Source organism: Typopeltis vanoorti, chromosome 7, assembly GCF_054136105.1.
Source record: "Typopeltis vanoorti isolate ZY-2024b chromosome 7, IOZ_Tvanoo_1.0, whole genome shotgun sequence".
In the NCBI taxonomy this organism is placed as follows: Eukaryota; Metazoa; Arthropoda; class Arachnida; order Uropygi; family Thelyphonidae; genus Typopeltis; species Typopeltis vanoorti.
The window spans coordinates 106,087,719-106,111,157 of record NC_143555.1 but is presented as its reverse complement, the minus strand read 5'-3'; the positions used below and the strand labels follow the sequence as shown (position 1 = coordinate 106,111,157).

The 23,439-nt window shown below is 33.1% G+C and overlaps 1 protein-coding gene across 2 annotated transcripts in view; it reads left to right on the top strand.

The window, feature by feature from the left end:
• LOC150104944 (guanine nucleotide exchange factor for Rab-3A-like) overlaps positions 1-23,439 on the top strand; it is a 227,457-nt gene that overhangs the window by 99,738 nt on the left and 104,280 nt on the right. For both annotated transcript variants that reach the window (XM_090396061.1, XM_090396060.1), the window contains exon 6: positions 1,965-2,204. In XM_090396061.1, the coding sequence (XP_090252187.1) occupies positions 1,965-2,204 (240 nt within the window). The remainder of the gene's footprint in view (positions 1-1,964; positions 2,205-23,439) is intronic.

Here is a 23,439-nt window from a genome sequence, read left to right as displayed (position 1 = left end):
GTGCATTTGTTGTAATGCTGGCTGCTGGTAGATAGAATTGTGTTGTGATGGATTAAGGAAGACCAGATTTGATGTAAAATTGTCCCTTGTGTTTTGTTACGCTGTAGAAGATACTTCAAATTTCAGCTGATTCTTTGAATGCTCTTGAGTAAAAAGGTAATCAATGTGGAGCATTTCAGTTTGTTGCCATTCTTCTAGATGTTTTATACCAGCCCAGATTTGTGCCTTTCTTTCATTCTCAATGTCCTTCATACGTTCCAATTGGCATATTTCCCCAGATCTGCCAGTTTGTCCCATGTTGTGTAGCTTACAACTGCAAATGATCTTGTAGATCTGGTTTAAGTGGTGGATTTGGTGGTTTAGGATATTTCAGATGATTGTAGATTTTGTTGATTAGGTAGAAAGCAACTTTTAGATTTTTTTTTTTTGGCAAAGCAATCTTGCTATTTTATGTGTGATGATTATATGTATATGAGAGAATCACCGCTCCTTTATATTCATTTATTTGTTGTTCTTTCTGTTTTGGAGATTAAGATAGAATTTTTTTGACTAATGTTCTGTTGTGGCCATTTTTTTGCAAGGACAGAATTAAGATACTGTAGCTTTTGGTTTCTTTTATCTATATTTGTGGAAATTCTGTAGGCTCTATCATGCAAGGAACAGATGATGCCTATTTTCTGTGCTGTATTGTCATGAGAAGTTGCATGTAGATAATGTCCTGTTGAGAATAAAAGAAAGCACAAATCAGGGCTGGCAGTTAATACAACAAATACAAAACACATAGTAGAATGGCAATCAACTGAAGTGCTCCACATTGATTACTTTTTTTACCTAAGAGCATTCAAAGAATCAGCTGAAATGATGAGGTATCCTCAACATAGTAACAAAACACAAGGGATAATTTTACATCAAATTTGGTTTTACTTAATCCAACATCACACACTTGTATCTACCAGCAGTATACCCTTTTTTAAATTTTTAGTGTATCAATGTTTTCCATCTTATATAAATTATGTATGCATTGCTTTTATTCATTTAATTTATTTTTATGCTTTTAAAATTATTTTATATTTTCTCTCCTTTTTTGATACTCTTTTTTATATCTGTTATGCACTTTTATTTATTAATTACATACTGCTGAGACATGTTACATAATATTTTTTTATTTTTTTACATACAGATTTTTAGATTTGTATATGCCACTTGTTTATTACCTTGTGTGCTGCTGTAGCATGGCCATAGCTGTCCTTGCACCTTTAAACCTGTAAAAAATAAATAAATTGTTTACATTAAGGGGGGATATTAAATCCCACATTGTCTCAAAACCTAATAGAAACTCAAAGATCGGAATCAGAGTTTCATGCCGAATATAGTAACTATAAAAGTATCGGCGACTACTAGCGTAAGCTAAAGCATGTAGTCCAAGTACGTGGTACAAAGTAGGGCAACTCGTAGCAAAGGTGGGGAAAGTTCTGATCGCTATTCTTAGTGTTTCCCATAATGCAAAACCCTCTCCTAGGAGATGTATGATATTATACATTATGGTTGGAGGCCACTACCCAGACCGGTTTCAATCTTTATTGAGATCTCATCAGTGAGTGCTGAATAATCAGAACTTTCAGAACTTTCTCAAAATATCAGAACTTTCTCCACCTTTGCTACGAGTTGCCCTAGTTTGGACTACATGCTTTAGCTTATGCTAGTAGTCGCTGATACTTTTATAGTTACTATATTCGGCATGAAACTCTGATTCCGATCTTTGAGTTTCTATTCGGTTTTGAAACAATGTGGGATTTAATATCCCCTTAATTTAAATAATGTTTTACATGGCTGAAATGAAGCCTATTGGCTCTTTATTTTAAATAAATAAATTGTATTATAATATTTACTTTGTGCATTTTTTTTATAAATTGAATTATTTTCAGTGTGTAGTACTGCTGATCCTGTTCAATTTATAATTTCAGATTGAAGTTTTGCAAGCAGAAGTTCAAGCATTAAAAACTCTTGTTATTACCTCAACTCCAAGTATGCCAAATCGGCATCTTCATCCTCAAATTGATAAAAAAAGTAATGGAGTTAGATCACTTTTTCAAGGTCACAAAAGATCACCAAGTAACTATGAGCTTGCATCTTTTAAGGAATCTCCACCAGGATCACCTACAAAAGAAACTTCAACATCTGATATAACTCCTTCGTTTTATGAAGTAAGTCATTTTTATTTTGCATTGTTTTCTCATGTATGTTGTTTCTGTTATACCTTATAACTTGTGTGAAGTAAGTGGTGGATTTGTATTTGTTATTTCTGATAATTATTTATATTTGCATGAGGGAGACTGTCGTGACGTTCTATTTTCATGTTATGTTCTAAATCTGCCACCTTGGTTCAAGTCACTCTTATCAATATAACAACTAATTGCAAATTGATCACCGATCCAAAAGTAGGGAAATTTATAATTATACTGCGCCACCCTATTTTTAGATTAGTCTATATAAAATAGTAGGATCAATTCTTAATTAAGTTAGCAGTCTCCTCATTTATTTAGGCCGAATTATTTACTATTCCACTTGGGGTTTCTGCAAGATTCGAATATTTATGAACGGTGCAATAAAAAGGAATTCAGGCAAATACAATATTTAGATTAACAAAATAAAACATTTAATATATGATATATATAACAAATACAAGAATTCTGCTTTAAAATGAAACAATACAATTAACTTAATACATCTTGCTAAGTCATTCATGCCAATTCAATATTCTAAACTTTCACATACAATTCACAGCTTCAAAATCACAAGCTTTCTTAACTCAAGTTAATAAAACGAAACTTCTTATTTAATCAGTCTCCACATATCCATCAGCTGTACTTAATGTTTAAATTCACAGGAAGCACTAATCAAGGTAGACAATATTCCAAGCAATCTTATTTCGGACTTTGAACTTCGAAGATATGTTAATGTTAGAATAAACAAACAAGTATGACTACTCTTACCAGATACAATCTTCAATACATCAATTAATTGTGAGCACACTTATGAATTAACTTATTTACGTTAGCGGAACACATTAATAAAAATTCTCCAACGATTTAACTGAACTACTGTTAATTGCGCTTCACTACTCAAAAAAAAAACACATCAATAAGGCACTGATATCTTTTCTTGTTTACTTTTCTCAAACTAGTTAATTTCAATATAATTCTTCTCAGGGCAACATAGAATTAAGACGTAATCCTAGACTAACTGGAACTAATCAGAATTTTCCATTGAATGTCCAGTTCTTTATTTATCCGGATACGGCATTAATTTTCCTTTACAACACAGCTGACTTCACTTGCAGCTAAGTATATGATTCACTATGTTTTGGCTCACTTCTAAACACTATTCTCATGAATTTCTGCCCTAGAGAACTTATAATTTTCTTCCACTTCCTTTGCTTGTATCCTACCTTCCTTCCTGCTCCGCAAAAACTTCCTCTCCTCTCTCTAATTAAAAATCTTATATGATTTTTTTTCTCTCCTTTCAGTCCGAAGGTCACACTCTATTCGACTCGTGCTTGTTTACTTCATGCGTCTCCATGACAACGCAGAACGTAAACATTTCGCTAATGTAATACAACGCTCTACTCTTACATAAGTGATTACATAACGTTAAATTTTCACAAATAAGAATAAACAGAATATTTGAGCTACTTAATCAGCTCTTTCATTACGTATACAATTATTTATAATACACTTTTCGTTACTTTACATATATATTTTAGTTATCATAAATTTCTACACATATTATTATTTAATAAATTAATAGTAGGTTAAGTTTAGAATAAATATTTAAATAGTAATCCTTAATTAAGGAACAATAAATATAAAAACTTAATGAAATTATAAATATAAAAACTTAATGATAAAATTATAAAATAACAGAATGACACTTGCATACAAAAAATTATACAAAGTATTAAGAAAATCAAAAAGAACTGTCTTTAAGAACAGTATTTATTCTTTAGGAACAGTTATTTGATATTCTTGAATGTACCTGGTTACACATTTTGTATAGACCATTAACGCATTCTGAAAATAGAAAGAATGAGAAGACTAATCTTTCTATGAGTGTCTTATATATTTATTCACAGTTATCTTGATTTAACATATGTCTGGCTTTTAAAGTGGCATAATAGTATTCTTTATCGATATAAGCTTTGAAATTGTATTTCTTGACGTAAGATGTATTTTATATTGAATTTTTTTTAAAGGCTGCAGACCTGCCTACATTACCTATCATATATATGAAATATTTTGCATTTGTGGTTTAAATCAATAACGAGTACAATTTGGCTAGCTAAGTTCCAAATTGCCAGCCCATCCTTGTTCGTTCAGTACCCAATAGATGTCTACTAAAGGTCAGAAACCCCAGTCGGCTCTCCACATTCCTGAAAGGTGATGTAGAGGTCTCCTCCCAGTTATTTGACTTTGACTCTTAAGCGACCCAAGGTGCTTAGAGAAAAACTTTTAAGAATTCTACAATTAGAGATGAGGTCAATGGAACAGTATACAGATCGATACATAGTCTATATTTAAGTTGTCATTCAGCCTTTAGAATTGAAGGAAGTACAGGAAAATTGTTTGGTGAAAAATCAGGAGTAAGACAGTGTGCACATTATCTCCACTGTTATTCTTCTATGCGTATTCCATCTAGTGCAAATCTCCAGAATTCTCTAACCAAATTGAATAAAAGCTGTAACAAATTTAGCACGATAATCAGCAATAAAAAGATCAAAACTATGAAAATATGCAGAAACATGCAAAACTTCAGCTGCATTCTAAATGGAGATCCTATAGAACAAGTAAAATATTTCAGCATAGTTTTTAGTGAAGATACAGGTTAAATCTGGAAATAGACAAGAGAATAAGCAAAGCTGATATGGTGGATAGCCAGCTGAATAAATTTATATGGAATAAGAGAAATTAGCCTAATCACCAAACTAGCAGTATACAAGACGGTGTTAAAACCGGTTTTAAGTTATGGATCTGAGAGTTGGGTTAGAAATAAAGCACTTGAGATCAACGACTAGAGACCATAGATATGCAAGTTCTGAGAAAAATGAGGGGAGTGAAGCAATGGCATCAATTGTAGAATGATTTAAAAAAGAAAGGAATTTGACATTATTACCATTCAAGAATGTGTCAGCAGAGCTAATCTAAGGTAATATGACCACTTAAATTGAGTGGGTGAGGAAAAGTTAGCAAAACAGGTGTTTGATGCCAAAATGGCAGAAAAGAGACCAAGGAAGATCAATATCTAGGTGGATTGATTCTGTCAGAAGTACTTTAGAAGCATGAAATATTACATTATTATTATTACTAATATACAGGCACCTCCATGGAGTCTGAAGACTCATCGCGAGACCCAATCTATCCATACAATCTATTATACCTCTCCTTGAACCCATTAACAGACGAAGCACTCACAACTGACTGACAACCCATATGTTTAGAGATTGTTTATTTTATTTCATCTCTATAAAGAGATTTCTATTCAGAGTTTTTATTAATTACACAAGAGTTCAATTCCGATAAAGAATCCCAGAAATTATTGACTCAAGACCAAATAAAATTACATAAATAACTACAAAATTAACTGGATCCCCGACCTAAAATAAATCTACATTTTAGAGATTTTCTTATCCAAAATATTAAAATCATTCATTCTCTGACTCATTCTATTATTCGATTTTTTGACATATACTTAATCACGTCTACCAGACTAAACACCTTGTTTTCACAACAAAAATGTTCATTAGAGTCAGTTTCCTTGTTAAGCCCTTTCCAAAAATATAAAAATTTTCTTCTTTTCCACAGGATCCTTTATCTCCTTTATGTAGCATACAATATTATTCCTCCTGTCTCACTGAAGTATAAATACTCTTACCTCTTGCAGTTATATTTGATGCACAATTTTTGTACCAGAGGAAAAAGGTTTCTTCTACTACTTTATAAACAACATATTTAAGTTGAGCTCTTCATGTTAAGCCACTTTACAGTTTCAAATTTCACCAGTTGCTTTTTCCATAGTAATCCGATGTCTTTAGGACAGAAGATGAAATTTTCCATTCAGCATTTCCTCGAACATTCAATTAGAATGTCGACTGCAATATTTTCTTTTATTTACTAAATACTTGTTGGCAGTCTTCACTCCTCCAGTTTAAAGACTCGCATTTCTATGATTCCTTTTCAGAATCTTCTATTAATATTCTCCCGAATGTCACATAAAACTTAAAAACTTCCTAAGAACAAAATGTCTCTGGTCTGTGTTCTTAAACTTCCATTAGCTCTCTCTCTCTTGTTTTCTTCATTATCCCAATACCAAACGTTCTCCCCTCAGCTGTCAATCATGCATCAGTCTCCTCTGTGAGCATGTAAATGGCAAGCAAGAAGTTAAGTATAATGGCTGACACATATTGTCTCTATTAGCATGACAAGAATGTCTTTACAAAGCACAACAAATATCTCAACGTTTACTAATTTTAAATTACAATAAGAAAAATTGAAAGTAACATAACTATCAAAATCTAGTAAGTACATCAATTTTCAAATGCTTTATATTTCATTTTGACAATAACAATATCTATAACGGGTGCATATCAAGTGCTGATATACATATTACAAAAACAAAACTAATAATATATTAACATAGGGAAATAATTGTAAAAAGAATCATTATTGTAAATTATGATTATTTTTACACACTCCACTCATTCACAACTCTCCAAGCAAAAAATCTAGTCCTCACACCGCTGCTAACCACACCTTTATTTAACTTCCAGGGATGATCCCTTGTTCTGTTCCCTCTAGGCAAGTGCTGAAACATTTGTCCTGCATCTTCATATCAAACCCTTTAAGCAACTTGAATTTTCTATCATATTCCCTCTTGTTCTCCTATCAAATTCTGCAATCCACACACCTTCAATCTATCTTCATAGGTAACATTCCATAGGCCACTCATCATCTTGGTCTCGCCTCTGAATCCTCTCCACTGCTTCCTCATCCCCAAAAAACCTAGGGACCAGACTTGAGCACAGTAATCAAGATGTGGGTGTATAAAGGCCTTATAAAGAGGAATAGCCAAGTAATTTTATGAGCAACCTTAGCAATATGTCCTCTAAACTTTAACTCTGTCTACCATCACCCCTAAATCTCTAGCTTCATATATTTCCTGGACTACAGTGCCATTAATGTGATACACAGCGTGTAATATATTTATCCCAAAATACATAACTTTACATTTCTTGACATTAAACTGACACGATTAACTTTTGCCCATAATGACAGCCTATTTAAATTGTCCTGCAAGCTCTCCATATTGCCTTAACTATTATTCTACCTAATTTCACATAATCAGAAAACAACTGAATATTTCCTTTCAGGTTATTTCCTATATCATTTATGTACAGATTAAACAGGAATGGTCCCAGCACTGAACCTTATGGCACACCACTAGCCACCTGTTTTTGCCTTGATTCTGCCCTCTGTATACTACTTTTTGATATCTGTCCAGCAACTACCCTCTTATCCACTTGGTTACAGGCAAATTCATCGAAAAACAGTTAATCGAAAGACAATTCATCGAAAAAGCAATTCGGCGAATAAACAATTCGCCGAACGACAATTTAACGAATGGCAATTCCTCGAATGACAATTCATCGAACGACAATTCGTCGAAAATGCAATTCATCGAAAAAACAATTCACCGAAAATGTTTCAATGAATTCTTTCATAATTCATCGAAAAGTCATTTTTCTTGCAAACTATTGTTTAGAAAATGTTCAGTAACAATGCGGAACGTTACTCATGATACAGACAACATATGGAAGCGGTCATTGAAACGTAATAATTATTTTCTTGCATTTTAGAACATTTAATGTAAGTGTACATCCTGCTTCATTGTACAGTTAGCGATTTATCTGTAGGGAAGACAGGAGTACCACATGCACTTATCTCCCGAATAACCTCGAAAACATGTAATTGCAGTTAATAAGGGGAGGAATAGGCTAAGAAATTCGTTCTACCAAATTTTGTCACAATAAGTCTAGCCGATTGAAATTAAAAATTTCATTAATTTCATCCAGCCAGAGCGAAATTGCTAATATCATTTAGGAACTTCTTTACGGAAATGTCATGATAAAAGTGATCCATTACGAACTAAAACTGAACCATGCATTCAGCTTCTTGTACCGAAAACTTCTGCTAAGTCAGCGAGTTATTGTAATACATAATTTCGACATTTTTCTTTGTCGCCCCGAATATAGCTGAACTGAAAACTGAAAGGGTTCGACATTTTTTTGTAAAAGTTTCAAATACGGAATCCAAATAAAATTTTTTCATTAATAAATGTAATAAATAAATAAATTTACTGAATGTAAGTTAGTAGGTCTAATACTGAGATGACTAGGCTTTTCCTCCTGGAAATAGACAAATCGGACAAGAAAGACAATAAGAATCCATATTGTTCTGTAATTATTCCTTAGTAAAGCAGCATTGCTATACCAACAATCATTATATTGAGGAGGATGAGGGAAAATAGTATTAATCATTAATATTACTACTACTACTAATAATAATAATAAATTGATTCTTTGATGTAAATATTTTTCACAATATAATAATAAAATATACAGGAATTCAGAGTAAAAATATTGGAAAACTTGAAAAAATTCATTCGTGAAGATTTTTCAATCATGTTCCACATATTTACTCCTGTTTCTGTTATTCCTCAACGACAGGAGTGCCACATGCACTTATCTCCCGAGTAACCTCGAGAGCAAGTAATTGCAGTTAATAAGGGGAGGAATAGGCTAAGAATACTAATGAGTATGTGTGGGTATATTTCTGAGTTTTGAGGAGGTGATTGGTGCAGTTTGTTAAAAAAAAAAAAAAAATAAATAAATAAATAAATAAAAAGTTAAATTATTCTCTAGGAAAGGGAAAATAATAAAACAAGGAATGATGAATAAAGAGTCTTAAAAAACAAACCTGTATACCTTTTAGAAGCATACTCATCTGGTGTTATATTTAGATGAGTAGCGGTTGGAAGTCTTATTCGACTTTTGAAGGATGCCAGTGGTTGGCAGATCACAGTTAGAAAACACAGTGCTAAAGGAATTTGGAATTGGGTTGAGTTGTTTTGAATTAAGGAAGAAGCAACTGGCCTTAAATCCCTGCGTGTTTTTCCAATTCGATTCGCTTGTTTTTCGGCAAGAAAAAAACAAAGAAAAAATTTCAGAGAGGAAAAACCTTCCGTCCTCGTATGAGACAGGCTAACTCACCTTCAGGTTAAATGCCCTGATAAAGGCACTTGACATCCTTGATAAACGTAGGATGCTGAAGTCCTTTTCAGCAGTTTCATTAAATGATTGTAGAATTTTTCTCTTCTCGGTTTCTGCAGTTTTGTAGAAAATAAGTTTAGGATGGAGGACTTCTTTTTTATACATTCACGCCAAGTTTTTTTTGTAGTCTTCCATTTTCCAGAGATGAGATGTTTCTTAAAGTTGATTTTTCTGTTTTGGAATTTTCGAGTTGGTTCGAAAATATGGCTCAACAATGTGATCACGCAAGATCGCATTGTTGAGCCATTTTTTCCATGAGGAGACGATTACGAGAGTGGCATACTTAAATATGCTAGAGAAATTTGTGTTTCCCCAGATTGAGAATGTGTAGGGCCTCATTTTCCAACATGATGGAGCAACTTCACATTATGGCGATTGTGCGTATCCTACTACTTGTGGCCACCGCGCAGTCCCGATTTGATTCCGATGGATTTCTTCTTTTGCGTATATTTATATTTGTGTATAAATAATTAAGTAAGAGTTATTTTCCCAAATGATTACTATTTCCAATTTTTACATATGGCTATGTTCGTGTCCGAACAATTCATTGCGAGGAAAAATCAGAAAAATTCATCTCGCGAACTATTGACTGCAGAAAAAATTCGCTGAAAATGTTATTCGCTAGAAAATTGAAATGATATTGCATTGATACCGATATGAAAAGTAAATGCAGTGAAGATAAATTTCGTAAAGGCGTAACCTTTTACTAACGCATAAACTGAACAAACTTATTTGCCATCGCAATACATAAATGTCTTTTTACTATATTCAGTGTTAAACAAAGCCACCTGTTTTCTGGCTTCTGCATTATAGCATCTGTTGAAGTGAAAGTTTCTTTAATGGTACATGGACATTTTCATTGCAGTCTTCGGACAAAACAGAAGTAGTAAAAATGTATCAATTCCCGAGTAAAAATGAATACTTCTATGTGTTATAAGAAGTTGATTTACAACAAAATATTAGCATTTTTGAGATATCTTCTATTATTGATAAGACATAAGAGCTGCTGACAGTAAAAATAAATAAATAAAATAAAAAAACCTAATGTATTGAGCTTAACAAATTGTTCAATGCTAGCAATGTTGAGTTCTTTCCTCATATCGTTGTTTTTAATATGATATTGCCATTGATGCCCTCTATTCATGCTTCTAATCTTTCTCTCTAATATCTGCGGTCTCTAGACTTTAATAGCGTTTTTTTTTTTCTAAACCAACTTTCAGATCCATAATTTTTTAAAACTGGTTCGAACACTGTCTTGTATACAGCTAGTTTTAGTGTTTTGAATAATTTCTCTAATTCCATGAAACTCTGTTCTTTTTCCTTCCTACCATACCAGTTTTGCTAATTCTGTTGTCTATTTCCATATTTAAAATTTTAAATTTGCCAACTATACTAAAAATTGTGCCTAAATAGCTGAAATATTATGCTTCTTCTGTAAGTTCTCCATTCAGGATGCAGTTCACATTTCGTCTTTTTATTGTTGATTTTCATACCAAATTTAATACAGCATTTATTCAGTTTATTTAGGGAAGCAGACTTATACTGGATTTATATGAGAGTATATATATATATATATATATATTTTTTCTTGTAGGATGCACATTACGATAATATCCAGTGCGTAACCACCGTAGATATGTTGAAAATATAATATGAAGGATATCATATACAGAATGATTCAAAATGTATGCTTATTTTGAAGAATTTCTAATGCTTACGCCCCCCCCCCCCCGCTCCTTATGCTCTCCTGCAATTCAATTACATAACCACTCTAAATTTCTACAGGTTTGAAAAAGTTTCCAGATAGTATTCAAAATCTATTACTTCATTTTACCATTTTGACAAAAGAAATAAGAGAATAATGTTGTACCGTGAAGATTCTAATTCCGTACTCTTTCTTTGCCATCTAAAATCATTATTCTTGTTGAGAGGCTTATACACTGGTTAAACATGATAACTAATATTTAAGGAATTGACAGCGTATACTAGAAATATAGATTAAATAAACTTTAATATATACTTTCCGATATTTCGGCGAACGTCACGTTGCCATCTTCTTGGGAACTTACTACAAAGACACGTGCACACAAGTACTAATAACAGCAAATGAGGAAAGTTTTTTGTCTTATTTCTTTTCTCATTTGCTGTTATTAGTACTTGTGTGCACGTGTCTTTGTAGTAAGTTCCCAAGAAGATGGCAACGTGACGTTCGCCGAAATATCGGAAAGTATATATTAAAGTTTATTTAATCTATATTTCTAGTATACGCTGTCAATTCCTTAAATATTAGTTATCATCTAAAATCAGGCTGTTCTACTGTCTGCTGAAATTATTTGAAATTTTAGAAACACTATGCTATAGTGTCCCTTATTTAAATACATATACTATATATATGCATTTAAATAAGGGACACTCCTAAACAATAACAGGCTATAATAGCCGTAATTACAATAACTGCTATATTTTCAATGTGTAAAACTGCTTATATGCATACCACACAAAAGAAAGTTCAGATTTTTGTTTCTTTTTCTTAAGATAATCTAAATATTTTTACTTCTACTTCTGATGCTGGTTGTTATTTCTGAAGTAATCTACGTCTTAGAAATACTACGTCTTAGAAATATTTGATAGTAATCCTCTTAGCTGGAGGAAAAGGGTAAAGGCTTAGATTACTCTGGGTGCTATTGAGAAAGAAAAGAAAGGACACTTAGCCAGAAGGGACACTAAAGTGCCTCAAGCTGTAGTAGTGCGAATTACATCAAGAATGTCGTGTTTTGTTTTCAATTGTTGATTAGTAGACATCCTAACATAGAAATAAATATAGACATTTCTTTCACAGGCTGATACAGTATTTATGCTAAAATAAGTTATTAATTTGTAATGATCAGTTTCATTTTTATTATCGAAAAATTATAAATTATTTCTTTCAATTATCTTGAAAAAGAAGATTTGAATTGTTTTTGAAAGAAAAGGAACATATGCATAATCTTATTTTTTGGTAGGGTGGGGGGGTTATAGACTTATTCAATCTGCAGATATTTCAGAGAATTTATTTTATAAATCGTTCGCAAAACAACTGTTAGAAACGTAAATCACTTGGGGAAACATGTCCATTCATTTTAGTGTAAATAGTAGCAAAGGTTTAGCTACTTCAACAATGCCATGTATCTAAACTGGAAGAAAAAAATATTTATACAAGAGTAATAACATCTAGCATCAGCAGATATAAATCTGCTGATGCTAGAACTCTTACATAAATAATTTTTTTCTGACATATCTCTATTAGTTATAATGTAATCAATCTACAGATTTTTGCCCTCTTGTATTCTACCATCTTATGGGCAGCGATTTCTTCTTTGTACTACAAGAAAAAAAAAATCAGATAACACAAGAAAAATATGTAGTATTTTCTTTTTCATTGGGTGAATTTACAATGTCCTTTCTTTGTGTTTTGGAAGGAAAGTGTAAATGATTATTTTCTTACTATTTTTGCCATTATAACATCTGATACAATTAGTATATCTGAACTAGCAGAAAATATATACATATCAATTTAAATCATAACCGTTAATTTCATTTTGTAATGACCAATTATACAGGGAAACCAAGAAGATTACAATATAAAGAAAATAAAGAAAAAAAATTAGTGATATGATTAAAGAATTTCATTTTATTCTCTATAAAACAGAGTCGCTCAAGCATGTCCTTCAGGAAATCTGCGAAGTATTCTTCGAAACATGATTTTGAACAAAAATATAACATAATCTTGAACCTCCGCAGCCTGTTTTTTTCAAAAATAATTCAAATATTTCAAATAATTATCGTGAATTAATTTTTTTCAAGAACAAAGAAAATGTTTTGTGGAGTAAACGATTAGAAAAAATTAGCAAAAAAAATTAAAAATAAATAAAAATGAAATTAGTGTTCCAATGTAAGACGATATTTAAATGAAGAAACTATGCAAGAAGAACCTTTATTTTGTCCAGGCATTAAAATTGCTTTGTACAATAAAAAGAGAAAATAAAAATAATTTCTATATTTTTAGTTTATCTAATATAACTAGGATTCAGTTACCCAGCATAAATGAGGAACTGCATTCCTTGTTATAGACAACTCAGATGCAGCTATGAGCGTGAGATAATCCGATTAACTGTTCTCTTCAGCGGGAGGGTTTATCACACCTTTTAATGGACATGCTGGCCGAATTGCACTTCTTATAACTTCAACAGATAGCATTCATCGTATCCAGATTTATCTGGACGTCTATAGCGTTCTGCCCGGTTGAGAGGGGGGGTTAAACGAGGAGGAACTGGTACAATTAATAGATGACGTCGAACCAAATGGCGTGGAAAGTTCTGCCAAAGATTATGATTGTGATGAGTCCGTTAAAGAATTCAGTTTAAAGAAATTAGCAATAGGATTAGACTTGGCAAGAAAGTTATTTTATGGATAATGATCTCTCAATGGAGCTTTCCAAAAAATTTACGAGACAATTGGATATTTGTTTAGTTCCGTATTATGAACTTAAAAAATTGTAGCATAGTGGTAAGCAAGGTCTTATTACTGACTTCTTGAATTCATAACTAAACCAACCGAAGTATGCAATAAGAACTATTGCATATAGCAATAAGAACTATTGCATATATAAATAAAGAACATCTATGAAGTATACATACAATTTATAATTTTTATAATTTTTTACTATGTATTTGTTGCATAGTTTATGTTTTCTTAACTTACATGAATTAACTGAATATGTCATTGTTTATATAATCTTAAAAAAAAAGAAAAAAAAAACGATTTGGGAACCTAAACCTACTTTTTCTATGTGATTTGAGTCTCGCATAACGTGATTTATATAACGCGGTATTTTTATGGAACCTAACATCTGCGTTATACGAGAGTTACCTGTACTTCAATTTGTATCTTACCTTTCAAGTCAGCAGACTTCATTCCTGCCCAATGCGGAAGTGTTTAAACTATTTAAGAATATGCAAAAAAAAAAATTGACCTCTACTGTAAGCCGAAATTGTTCTATTTTTTCTTTTTTCATTTTTATGCAATTTACATAACTGTTTACTATTAATTTACAAGTATACATACACACATCATTTGTAGAGAATTAGCCAAGAACTAAAATTAGACAAGATTTTTGTATGTGCATCTTAAATATATTTTATGTTATTTAAATATTTTAGTTATCATCTTTATGCTAAGACCAATATTGTAGATAAAAATTCCTATTACCAACAAATTTATCATTTTTGTCAACAAATTTATTTACCAAGTATTGAAACTAATTGATTTTCAGTAATAATAATAATCGTATGATGATACACGGTCGTGAGTCCCCTTTATGGGGAGGTACGGTACCATCTCATTCCCCCCAAAATTTTATCCGGGCTCCGGAACAGCTGACGAATCAGACCTATGGCTGGGTCAGTATTCCTGACTGTAATCCGTGTATGTTCACTAGACCGGTTTGCCTGCTTGCAGGATGAAAAATCCCAGATAAACTGGTGGAAAAAAACCCTGCTGTTCACGCCCAAGACCGGCTAACTTGGCTATGGCAGATCCTTAAGCTCCTCACGTCATTCACGGGAATCGAACCTAGGACACTCCTTCCCCAGGAGTACGGTTACGAAGCGCATAGCCACTAGACTAACCGCGCGGACTGACTTTCAGTGATGTGATATTACACTGTAAATGGATCATATAGTTTATATGTATGTTATCTGATTTTGCTGAACTTTTTTTTTTTTTTCCAAATAACTTTTCCATTTTCATTCAGTTTACCTGACTTATTTACACTTAGGCTGGTAGTGATGCATTTTCTCTTGCTTTTATAATATGTATAATGTAATAAACTTGCCCTACTTTTATATTCACGTTATTTTCCATATGTAATTGCAATTACCAGCAACTTTCGTATACTGATAATAAATTAATCATATGAGAATTAGTAAGGAAATACAATTATTCAGTGACATATATTATATATATATTATATATATTATTATCATCATCATCATCAAATTCCTGCCATGTACCCTCAAGGGGTGTACAGGATATGACAGTACTACATGAAAAAATTACATCATTACTAACTTCCTATCTACAATTTTCCTCCAAATCAGTCTGTTACTTGTCAAGACTCCAACATTATCAGATCTTATATTTCTATCGTCTAAGGCACTTTGTACCGTATCAATCCACCTATATCTTGGTCTTCCTCTGGGTCGTTTTCCTGCCAACCTGGCAGAGAACACATGTTTTGCTAATCTTTCCTCTCCCATTCTATTTAAGTGACCATACCATCTGAGATTAGCTCTGCTAACGCATTCCTGGATGCTGACAATGTCAAGTTCTTTCCTAATATCCTCATTTTTAATATGATATTGCCATTGATGCCATCTGTTCACGCCTCTAATCTTTCTCAGGACTCTCATATCTGCGGTCTCTAGTCTTTGGTCAAGTGTTTTACTTCTGACCCAGCTCTCAGATCCATAAGTTAAAATTGGTTTGAACACAGTCTTGTATACAGCTAATTTAGTGTTCCGACTAATTTCTTTCTTATTCCATATGAATTTATTCAATTGACTTCCCACGATACCAGCTTTGCTGATTCTGTTGTCTATTTCTATATTTAGTTTACCATCTTCAGTAAAAATTGTGCCTAAGTAGCTGAAATGTTTTACTTGTTCCACAGGTTCTCCATTCACAACACAGTTGACATTTTCAATGATTCTGCCTATTTTCATTGTCTTTGTCTTTTTATTGCTGACCTTCATACCATATCTATTACAACAGCTATTCAATTTAGTCAGAGAATCTTGCAGACTTGTAGCGGATTTATTTAGAAGTATAACATCATCCGCATAAAGCAAAGAGCTGACATTAACATCTCCAATTTTGATATCAGGTTTAATACCACATTCCTTCATAATGTGATCCATATAGATAATGAATAACAGAGGGGATAATGTACATCCTTGTCTCACACCAGATTTAACATTAAACCATCTTCCTGTACTTCCTTCAATTCTAACTGCTGACTCACAACTCAAATAAAGACTAAGTATTGCTTGATATAATGCCCCATTGACACCATATAGCTGCAGCGTATTGAATAGCTTCTCTCTTGGCACCTTGTCATATGCCTTTTCCAAATCGACAAAACTTAAATACAGATCTTTGTTATATTCCCATGCTTTCTCAACTATTTGTCGTAAAGTGAAGATCTGATCCTGACAGCCTCTATTTGGCCTGAATCCAGCTTGTTCTTCACCAAGCTTTTCTTCCACAATTCTTCTCAACCGTTTCTCAAGTATACTTGCATAGATCTTGCCAGGAACACTCAGTAGGGAAATACCTCTGTAATTCTCACATTCAGTTTTATTTCCCTTTTTATATATGGGTACTATGAGAGCTCTACTCCAATCATCGGGAATTCGTCCCTCTGTCCAGGCTTTCTGAACTATGCAGTGCAGCCACTGTAAGACTCTTATACCACCATACTTCAGCATTTCTGGTCGAATATCATCTACTCCTGCTGCCTTTCCACATTTCAAGCCTTTGATGGCTTTTTCTACTTCAAGTATGGATATGTATTCCTGACTGCATGCCTGGTCAGTGTTTTTTATCACTGTGCTGTCATCACTGCTTGTTTCATTTAGCAGTTTTTCAAAGTAATTACTCCATACTTCAAGGATATCTTTTTCTCCTGTTTTCATTTCACCTTTATCATCTCTAATTCCTTTTACAGCACTCTTTCCTCCATTCCTAAGCTTCTTCAACAACCTCCAGAATATTTTGCCACCTTCTTGATATTTATTTTCTATATTCTTGCCAAAGTCCTCCCATGACTTTTGTTTAGCTAGTTTTACACACTGTTTAGCTTTCTTACATTTGTCTCTGTATTCTGTAAGAGTAAAAGCTGACTTATTTGCCAGGAACTTTTGATATGCTTTCTTCTTTTCCTTCACTGCCTCTTTAACTTCCTGTGTCCACCAGGGAGTTCTGATTTTTTTATCTTTGCACACAACCTCACCACATGCCTCTCTGGCAGAATCAATCAATGTTTCCTTCAGAGTTTGCCACTGAATCTCCAAGGTTTGATTCTTGTTCTCAAACTCTTTCATTTTCTTTTCAATAATATTTCTGTATTTTAGTCTACAGTTTACATCTGAGAGCTGCTCAGCTTTTATTTGCTTTAAAACTTTCTTACATGTTATTCTTTTCAATATGAAATTCAATTTTATCCTGCTCAAGACTAAATAGTGATCACTTCCAATTTCAAATCCTCTGTACACTCTGGTGTCCTGCACCAGGGAGAAAACATCACTATCAACAATAACATAGTCAATGAGACTTTTCTTATTCCTAGCCTCTTCTCTCCATGTGAATTTGTGCACATTTTTATGTTGGAACATGGTGTTAGTAATAACCAGTCCATGTCCTGAGCAGAAATCTAACAGATATTTGCCATTATTATTAGCTTTGCTCTTTTCTCCAAATTTTCCCAAAATATTTTTGTATGTCTCACAATCATTTCCTACTCTACTATTTAGATCCCCAACAAGGACCAACTTTTCCTTTTTCATTGTGTCAGTTGCTTTTTCTAAAGCCTCAAAAAATTCCTCCACTTCTACCTTAGTAGAACCTTCTGTGTGACCATAGGCACAAATAAGTCTCATTGTCCAGTTCCCCATTCTCATATTTGCCCACATTACTCTACTTGAGACTGACTGCCATTCAAGAAGATTAGCCTCGTATTTTGTGTTGAATACTATGGCTACTCCTTCTTTTCCTTGATTGTTATTGCCTGAATATAACATTTTGTATTTATTGCTCAGAAAGATCTCACCAGTTTTGGTCTTTTTTGTTTCAGTCACCCCTATTATGTCGATCTGGTACTTATCTAATTCCTCAGCTAGCTCCATTTCTTTGGCATTCAGGCTTCTTACGTTGATAGTACCGATCTTTAACTCTGGTGATGTTGAGTTGGGGTTTGTTTTCAGATTTGTTCCAGTAGCTGACTTTTCGCTGTTCGCCCTGGTTCCCTGGCAAAAACAACGGGGGCCTTGTTTAACCGGGCGACGCCTCAGCCGGCATGAAATTTTGTCATGTTGTACCATCATTTTTTATTTTGGTTTAACCAATAAGAATACAATTTGGTCGGCTAAATCCCAAATTGCCAGCCCATCCTCGTTCGTTCAGTATCAAAGTAGATACCCAACAGGGTGCACCACGAGAAGGTGAGGATTGGACATTAGGTCAGAAGCCCTGGTCGGTTCTCCGCATTCCTTTAAAGGCTATGTGGAGGTCTCCTCTCAGTTATACAGCTTTGACCCTTAAGCACCCCATATATTATTATACGTATTATATTATACATTATGTTACATTTCAATTTTTGCAATAATGTGCATTTATTTTAGAATACTATTCAAAACATAACACTGCAAGTTTCTTAAGCATTATTACTCTACATTGTAAACTGAAGACGGTCGTTTTTGTTGTTTTCTATACTTCTTTTTATTACCTATTTTTCTGAAATCTAGTCTTCTCGTTTCCAATAATCTTTGTTAGTGCATCCTTATTTATTTATTCATTTTAATTTACTCATTTTAAACACTGCATTTGTATACCAATTCTCTTTCCTGTTTTGGATTATTGCATGTGGTCATTAGAGGATTATTATCATTAGGGAAGATACTAAGGGAAAGTGATCAGAGCATACTTCACCTTTACGACAAGTTGCCTCATACCTGAAAATACCTCAGGCGCAAACTTCACTTATCTGTCTGTATGCTTACTTGCGAAAAAGGATTAAAACCGAGTTTAGAAAATTGCTTGGTGTATTTAACATAGTATATACCCAAGTTAAAAACTTTTCACATATATATTATTATATTATATTACATATAATTATACTATATTATATATATTATATTATAAGCTGTTGATTATCCGCCATGACAACTGGAAAGTGCGGTTCACAAGTTGAAAGTGTAGTTTTAATAATTTTACAAATTATTAAAAATCAAATCAAGCTATAAGATACAAACGGGCGTGAAATCCGTCGCATTAAATAAAACATTCAAGATTTCTGTTTGTGTTAATTATTTTGAGTTTTTGTCTGCAGCTTCGTGATGTGACTTTTTTTGGTTTCTTGTTTTGTTTGTGGTTGATCGCTCTCAAACTGCTATCTTAGGGTATATTCTTAAACAACTAAATGTTTTCGAGGATGCCATATGTGTAGTTTCTTCATTTGAATTTTATGGGTTTCACACTAATGACTTTCCATATGCAAATTATCTGCGGCATAAATATGCTTCGGCCGAATGGACTAAGGCTTCGATGACTGTGTAATCGAAGTGAATATTAAATATGTTCTTCTGGCCTGCTTGCTTTTGATAGAATAAATAAATAAATATATGGGCCACACTATGGAATCTGTGATGCTTGTAGCTTTCTAGTGAAAGCTCTAAGTGTATTCTACAAAAATTCTGAATTCTGAAGGAACTTCGACAATGGAAATAACTTCAACCCTAATACCCCATTAGGAGATGGAAATGAAATTAAATGTTAAATATATTAAATATTAAATATCTTTGTGATAACTTCAGCGTTCTCCTTACGATTTCTTTTAACTGCAGAGAATAGGATATGTAGTTGTATCTCATTAAAATCTCAATCTGAGCTAATTTCATAATTTTTGATTACATTTCTTTCTTAATTGTGGAAAGGCAGCATGCTCTAGGTTTCCCATTACTATTGACACCATGGAAAACTGTGATGCTTGTAGCTATCTAGTAAAAGTTCTAAGTGCGTTCTAAAAAAATTCTTTAAATTCTTCGTTTACGATGCAACTTTATATTCAATGATGAACCTGTTGATTTCAGCCATTGCTTTCAAAAATGTGATAATATAAGAACTTTTAAAAGATAAACCAGAAAGAAACACAAATAACAGTTTATGAATAATATATTATCTATTATCTACCTTTTCCGCAACATGAATAATTATTCACTTTTAAGTGAACAATTATTCATATATAAACAATTAATCATATATAAACAATTATTCATAAATAAACAATTAAGCTGACCGTCAATTATAATTGACGGTCAGCTTAACAGCACAATGCAACTTATATCTGAGACTTCTCAACAAAACTAACGGCTCCCAAGGGGGGCCGCGCCCACAGTTTGGGAAGCGCTGGACTAAAATACTCCACATCTGTCTCAAATAATCAAAACAACCCATAATGGTCTTTCCAAAGGTCGAAGTTCTCGAGGTAGCCAGTCAGCTAAAATACCTAGGAGTTAACAAGAGATGGAAAATTGAGATTGAGGGATTAGGCCGATGAGCACTGAAAACAATATATACAGGAGCTATACTACCATTGATAATTGACGGTCAGCTTAACAGCACCATGCGACTTATATCTGGAACCATTAAAACTACTCCTATTTATTGGCTTACAATGCTAAGCAACATAATACCACCAAATCTAAGAAGTGATGCTCTGTCACGAGAATATGACAAAGTACTCAGAAATACTGTATTGCCTATACATAATGACATATCAGAACTATAGCTTAACAGATTGAAATCAAGAAAGCCCCCCTCTTCGTGAAGATAAACATCTGAGAATGATTAATTAAAATACTAAAAATTAATGGAAATGAGTGTGGAGCATAAATATTAATGCCCAACTCAAAATTTAGTTTGATAGTTGCTGCCTCAACATCCCGGCAGGGACGCGCCAGTATTGTCTGGCGCCTGTGTGCAAAACTTTAGTTGGCACCCCTATCCTCCCCTCCAATAAAAAAAGTCACTTTAAAAAAACGTTTTTTTTTTTAAAAGTATTTCCTCCTCTTTGGCACCTTTACTATCCTGGTGCCTGTGTGCGTCGCACACATTGCACATTTGGCCGGCGTGCCCCTGTATCCCGGGTGTGGAATTGGAAGGACATGGATAACACTGAACAGGATTCGTACGCAATAGAAGATGTGCAAGCTTTCTGTACAAGTGGAAGAAAATTCCCTCGCCGGAGTGTGACTGTGGACACCCGAACCAATCAATCCATCATATTTGCATTGAGTGCAGTCTTCGCTCATATACGGGTCAAAGGAGCGACTTCCTAGAGCCACCTTCTATAGACTGGATCAGAGAACATGATCTTAACTTATAAGTGCTTTGTCCGTCAAGCGTGTAACTGCCTGTTTTACTGTAATTATTTATCATTTACACTTTTTCTTTATTTTACTTTTTACATATCTGTACCCATTTTTGTAAATGTACTTTTATAACTTCATGTAGATTGCCATATGATAAACAATAAATAATCTCCTGGTAGGGTTACTGTTGGGAAGAAAACGAAAACACCACACACACACACACTTAGTAATCTACAGTTTATTCGACATCTGAAACAGCTATCGTTCAAAGATTTGCGTAGGTCAGATGTCCACAGAAACTGCACTTTCTCGCGATATTGCAGTTTCGACTGACTATGCAGTCAGTCGAAATTATCAATTTATTGTTTTTTCCCTTAACATTAGATATCACTCTTTCTAGACATGTAGAATGATGCTAAGCTGCAAACATAACTTTAACTAGGCAAAATAGCTGAAAATATCACAACATTTTCTGCAAAAATGGTATGGCGCCGTAAATTAATTCATTTTTTATATTTAGAAAGACATCCCAACTAATGTAATTCTGATTTTTATGTGTGGTCTCTTTGAGTTTACTTAGGTAGGGCGATATCGATGTTTATTCTTCTTTCCGTCAATTTACTATTTCATAGTGAACCCTCTCTCTCGTTTGGTTGCCTAAGAAATATCGATGTTTATTTTAATTTTTTAAATTTAGTAAAAAAAAAAAAAAAGATTACGAGCATTTATACTTCCAGTCTATTTTTGATCCGTGCATCATGGTACGTGAAGAAATTTCATAGTGAATGCTTTGCTTTCTCTATGTAAAAAAATGTGGCTAATATTCCTTTCTTAATTAAGTTCAAGTATTTCAGTAATGTAAACTTGCGTACTACAGAACTATATATATATAACGTTTTTTGATATATTATGTATTCAAGATACCAAATAATTTTATATAAACTTGGTTTTAATCCTATTTCCCAAGTAAGCAAACGGACAAGAAAGTCAAGTTTGCGCCTGCAAGTAGTGCAAGTCCAAGACAATTCTTGGTAGTGCCAGTCGAGGCAACTCTGGGTAAAGGTGGATAAAGTTCTGATCACTTTTCTTAGTGTGTATAATACTAATATACTAATAACTAACTAATATATAATATATATAACTGTATATATATAATATAATATATATAATTAATAACTAATAAAAAGTAATATACTAACAAAGTATACTAAGAAAAGTGATCAGAGCTTTATCCACCTTTACCACGAGTTGCCTCGACTGGCACTACCAAGAGTTGCCTTGGACTTGCACTACTTACAGGTGCAAACTTGACTTTCTTGTCTGTTTGCTTACTTGGGAAATAGGATTAAAACCAAGTTAATATAAAATTACTTGGTATCTTGAATATATATATATATATATATATATATATATAGTTTATGATCCTTTTTCCTGATAACATGATCAGGAAATGACACTGTCTACCGGCAATTTATTCTTACAATTCGTTTGTAAATATATAGGCTGTGTATTTTTTAATGCCTGGAAAAGAAACTTTTTTTTCCTGGAATCATTCATTCATTATTTGGTGCCACAAGTAAACATGTGGACAGCAATTAACTTTTCTTAACAATTAACTAGAATCTACACAACTCTTAGTGACTGATCTTCAGGGCCGTTCCGTGGGTTTGCGCCGCCTGAGTGCAAAATTTTTGTGCCCCCCCCCCCTTTAAAAATTAAAAGATCCCGAAGTACAATAACACGTTTCGAATCATTTTATTATACTGCACATTAAGAGGAAATCTCTCTCTCTGTAAAAAATATAGTTTATGATCCTTTTTCATTAACGTATGAATTTTTATTAGCTAATGCTGCTATTTAGAATTTATGATC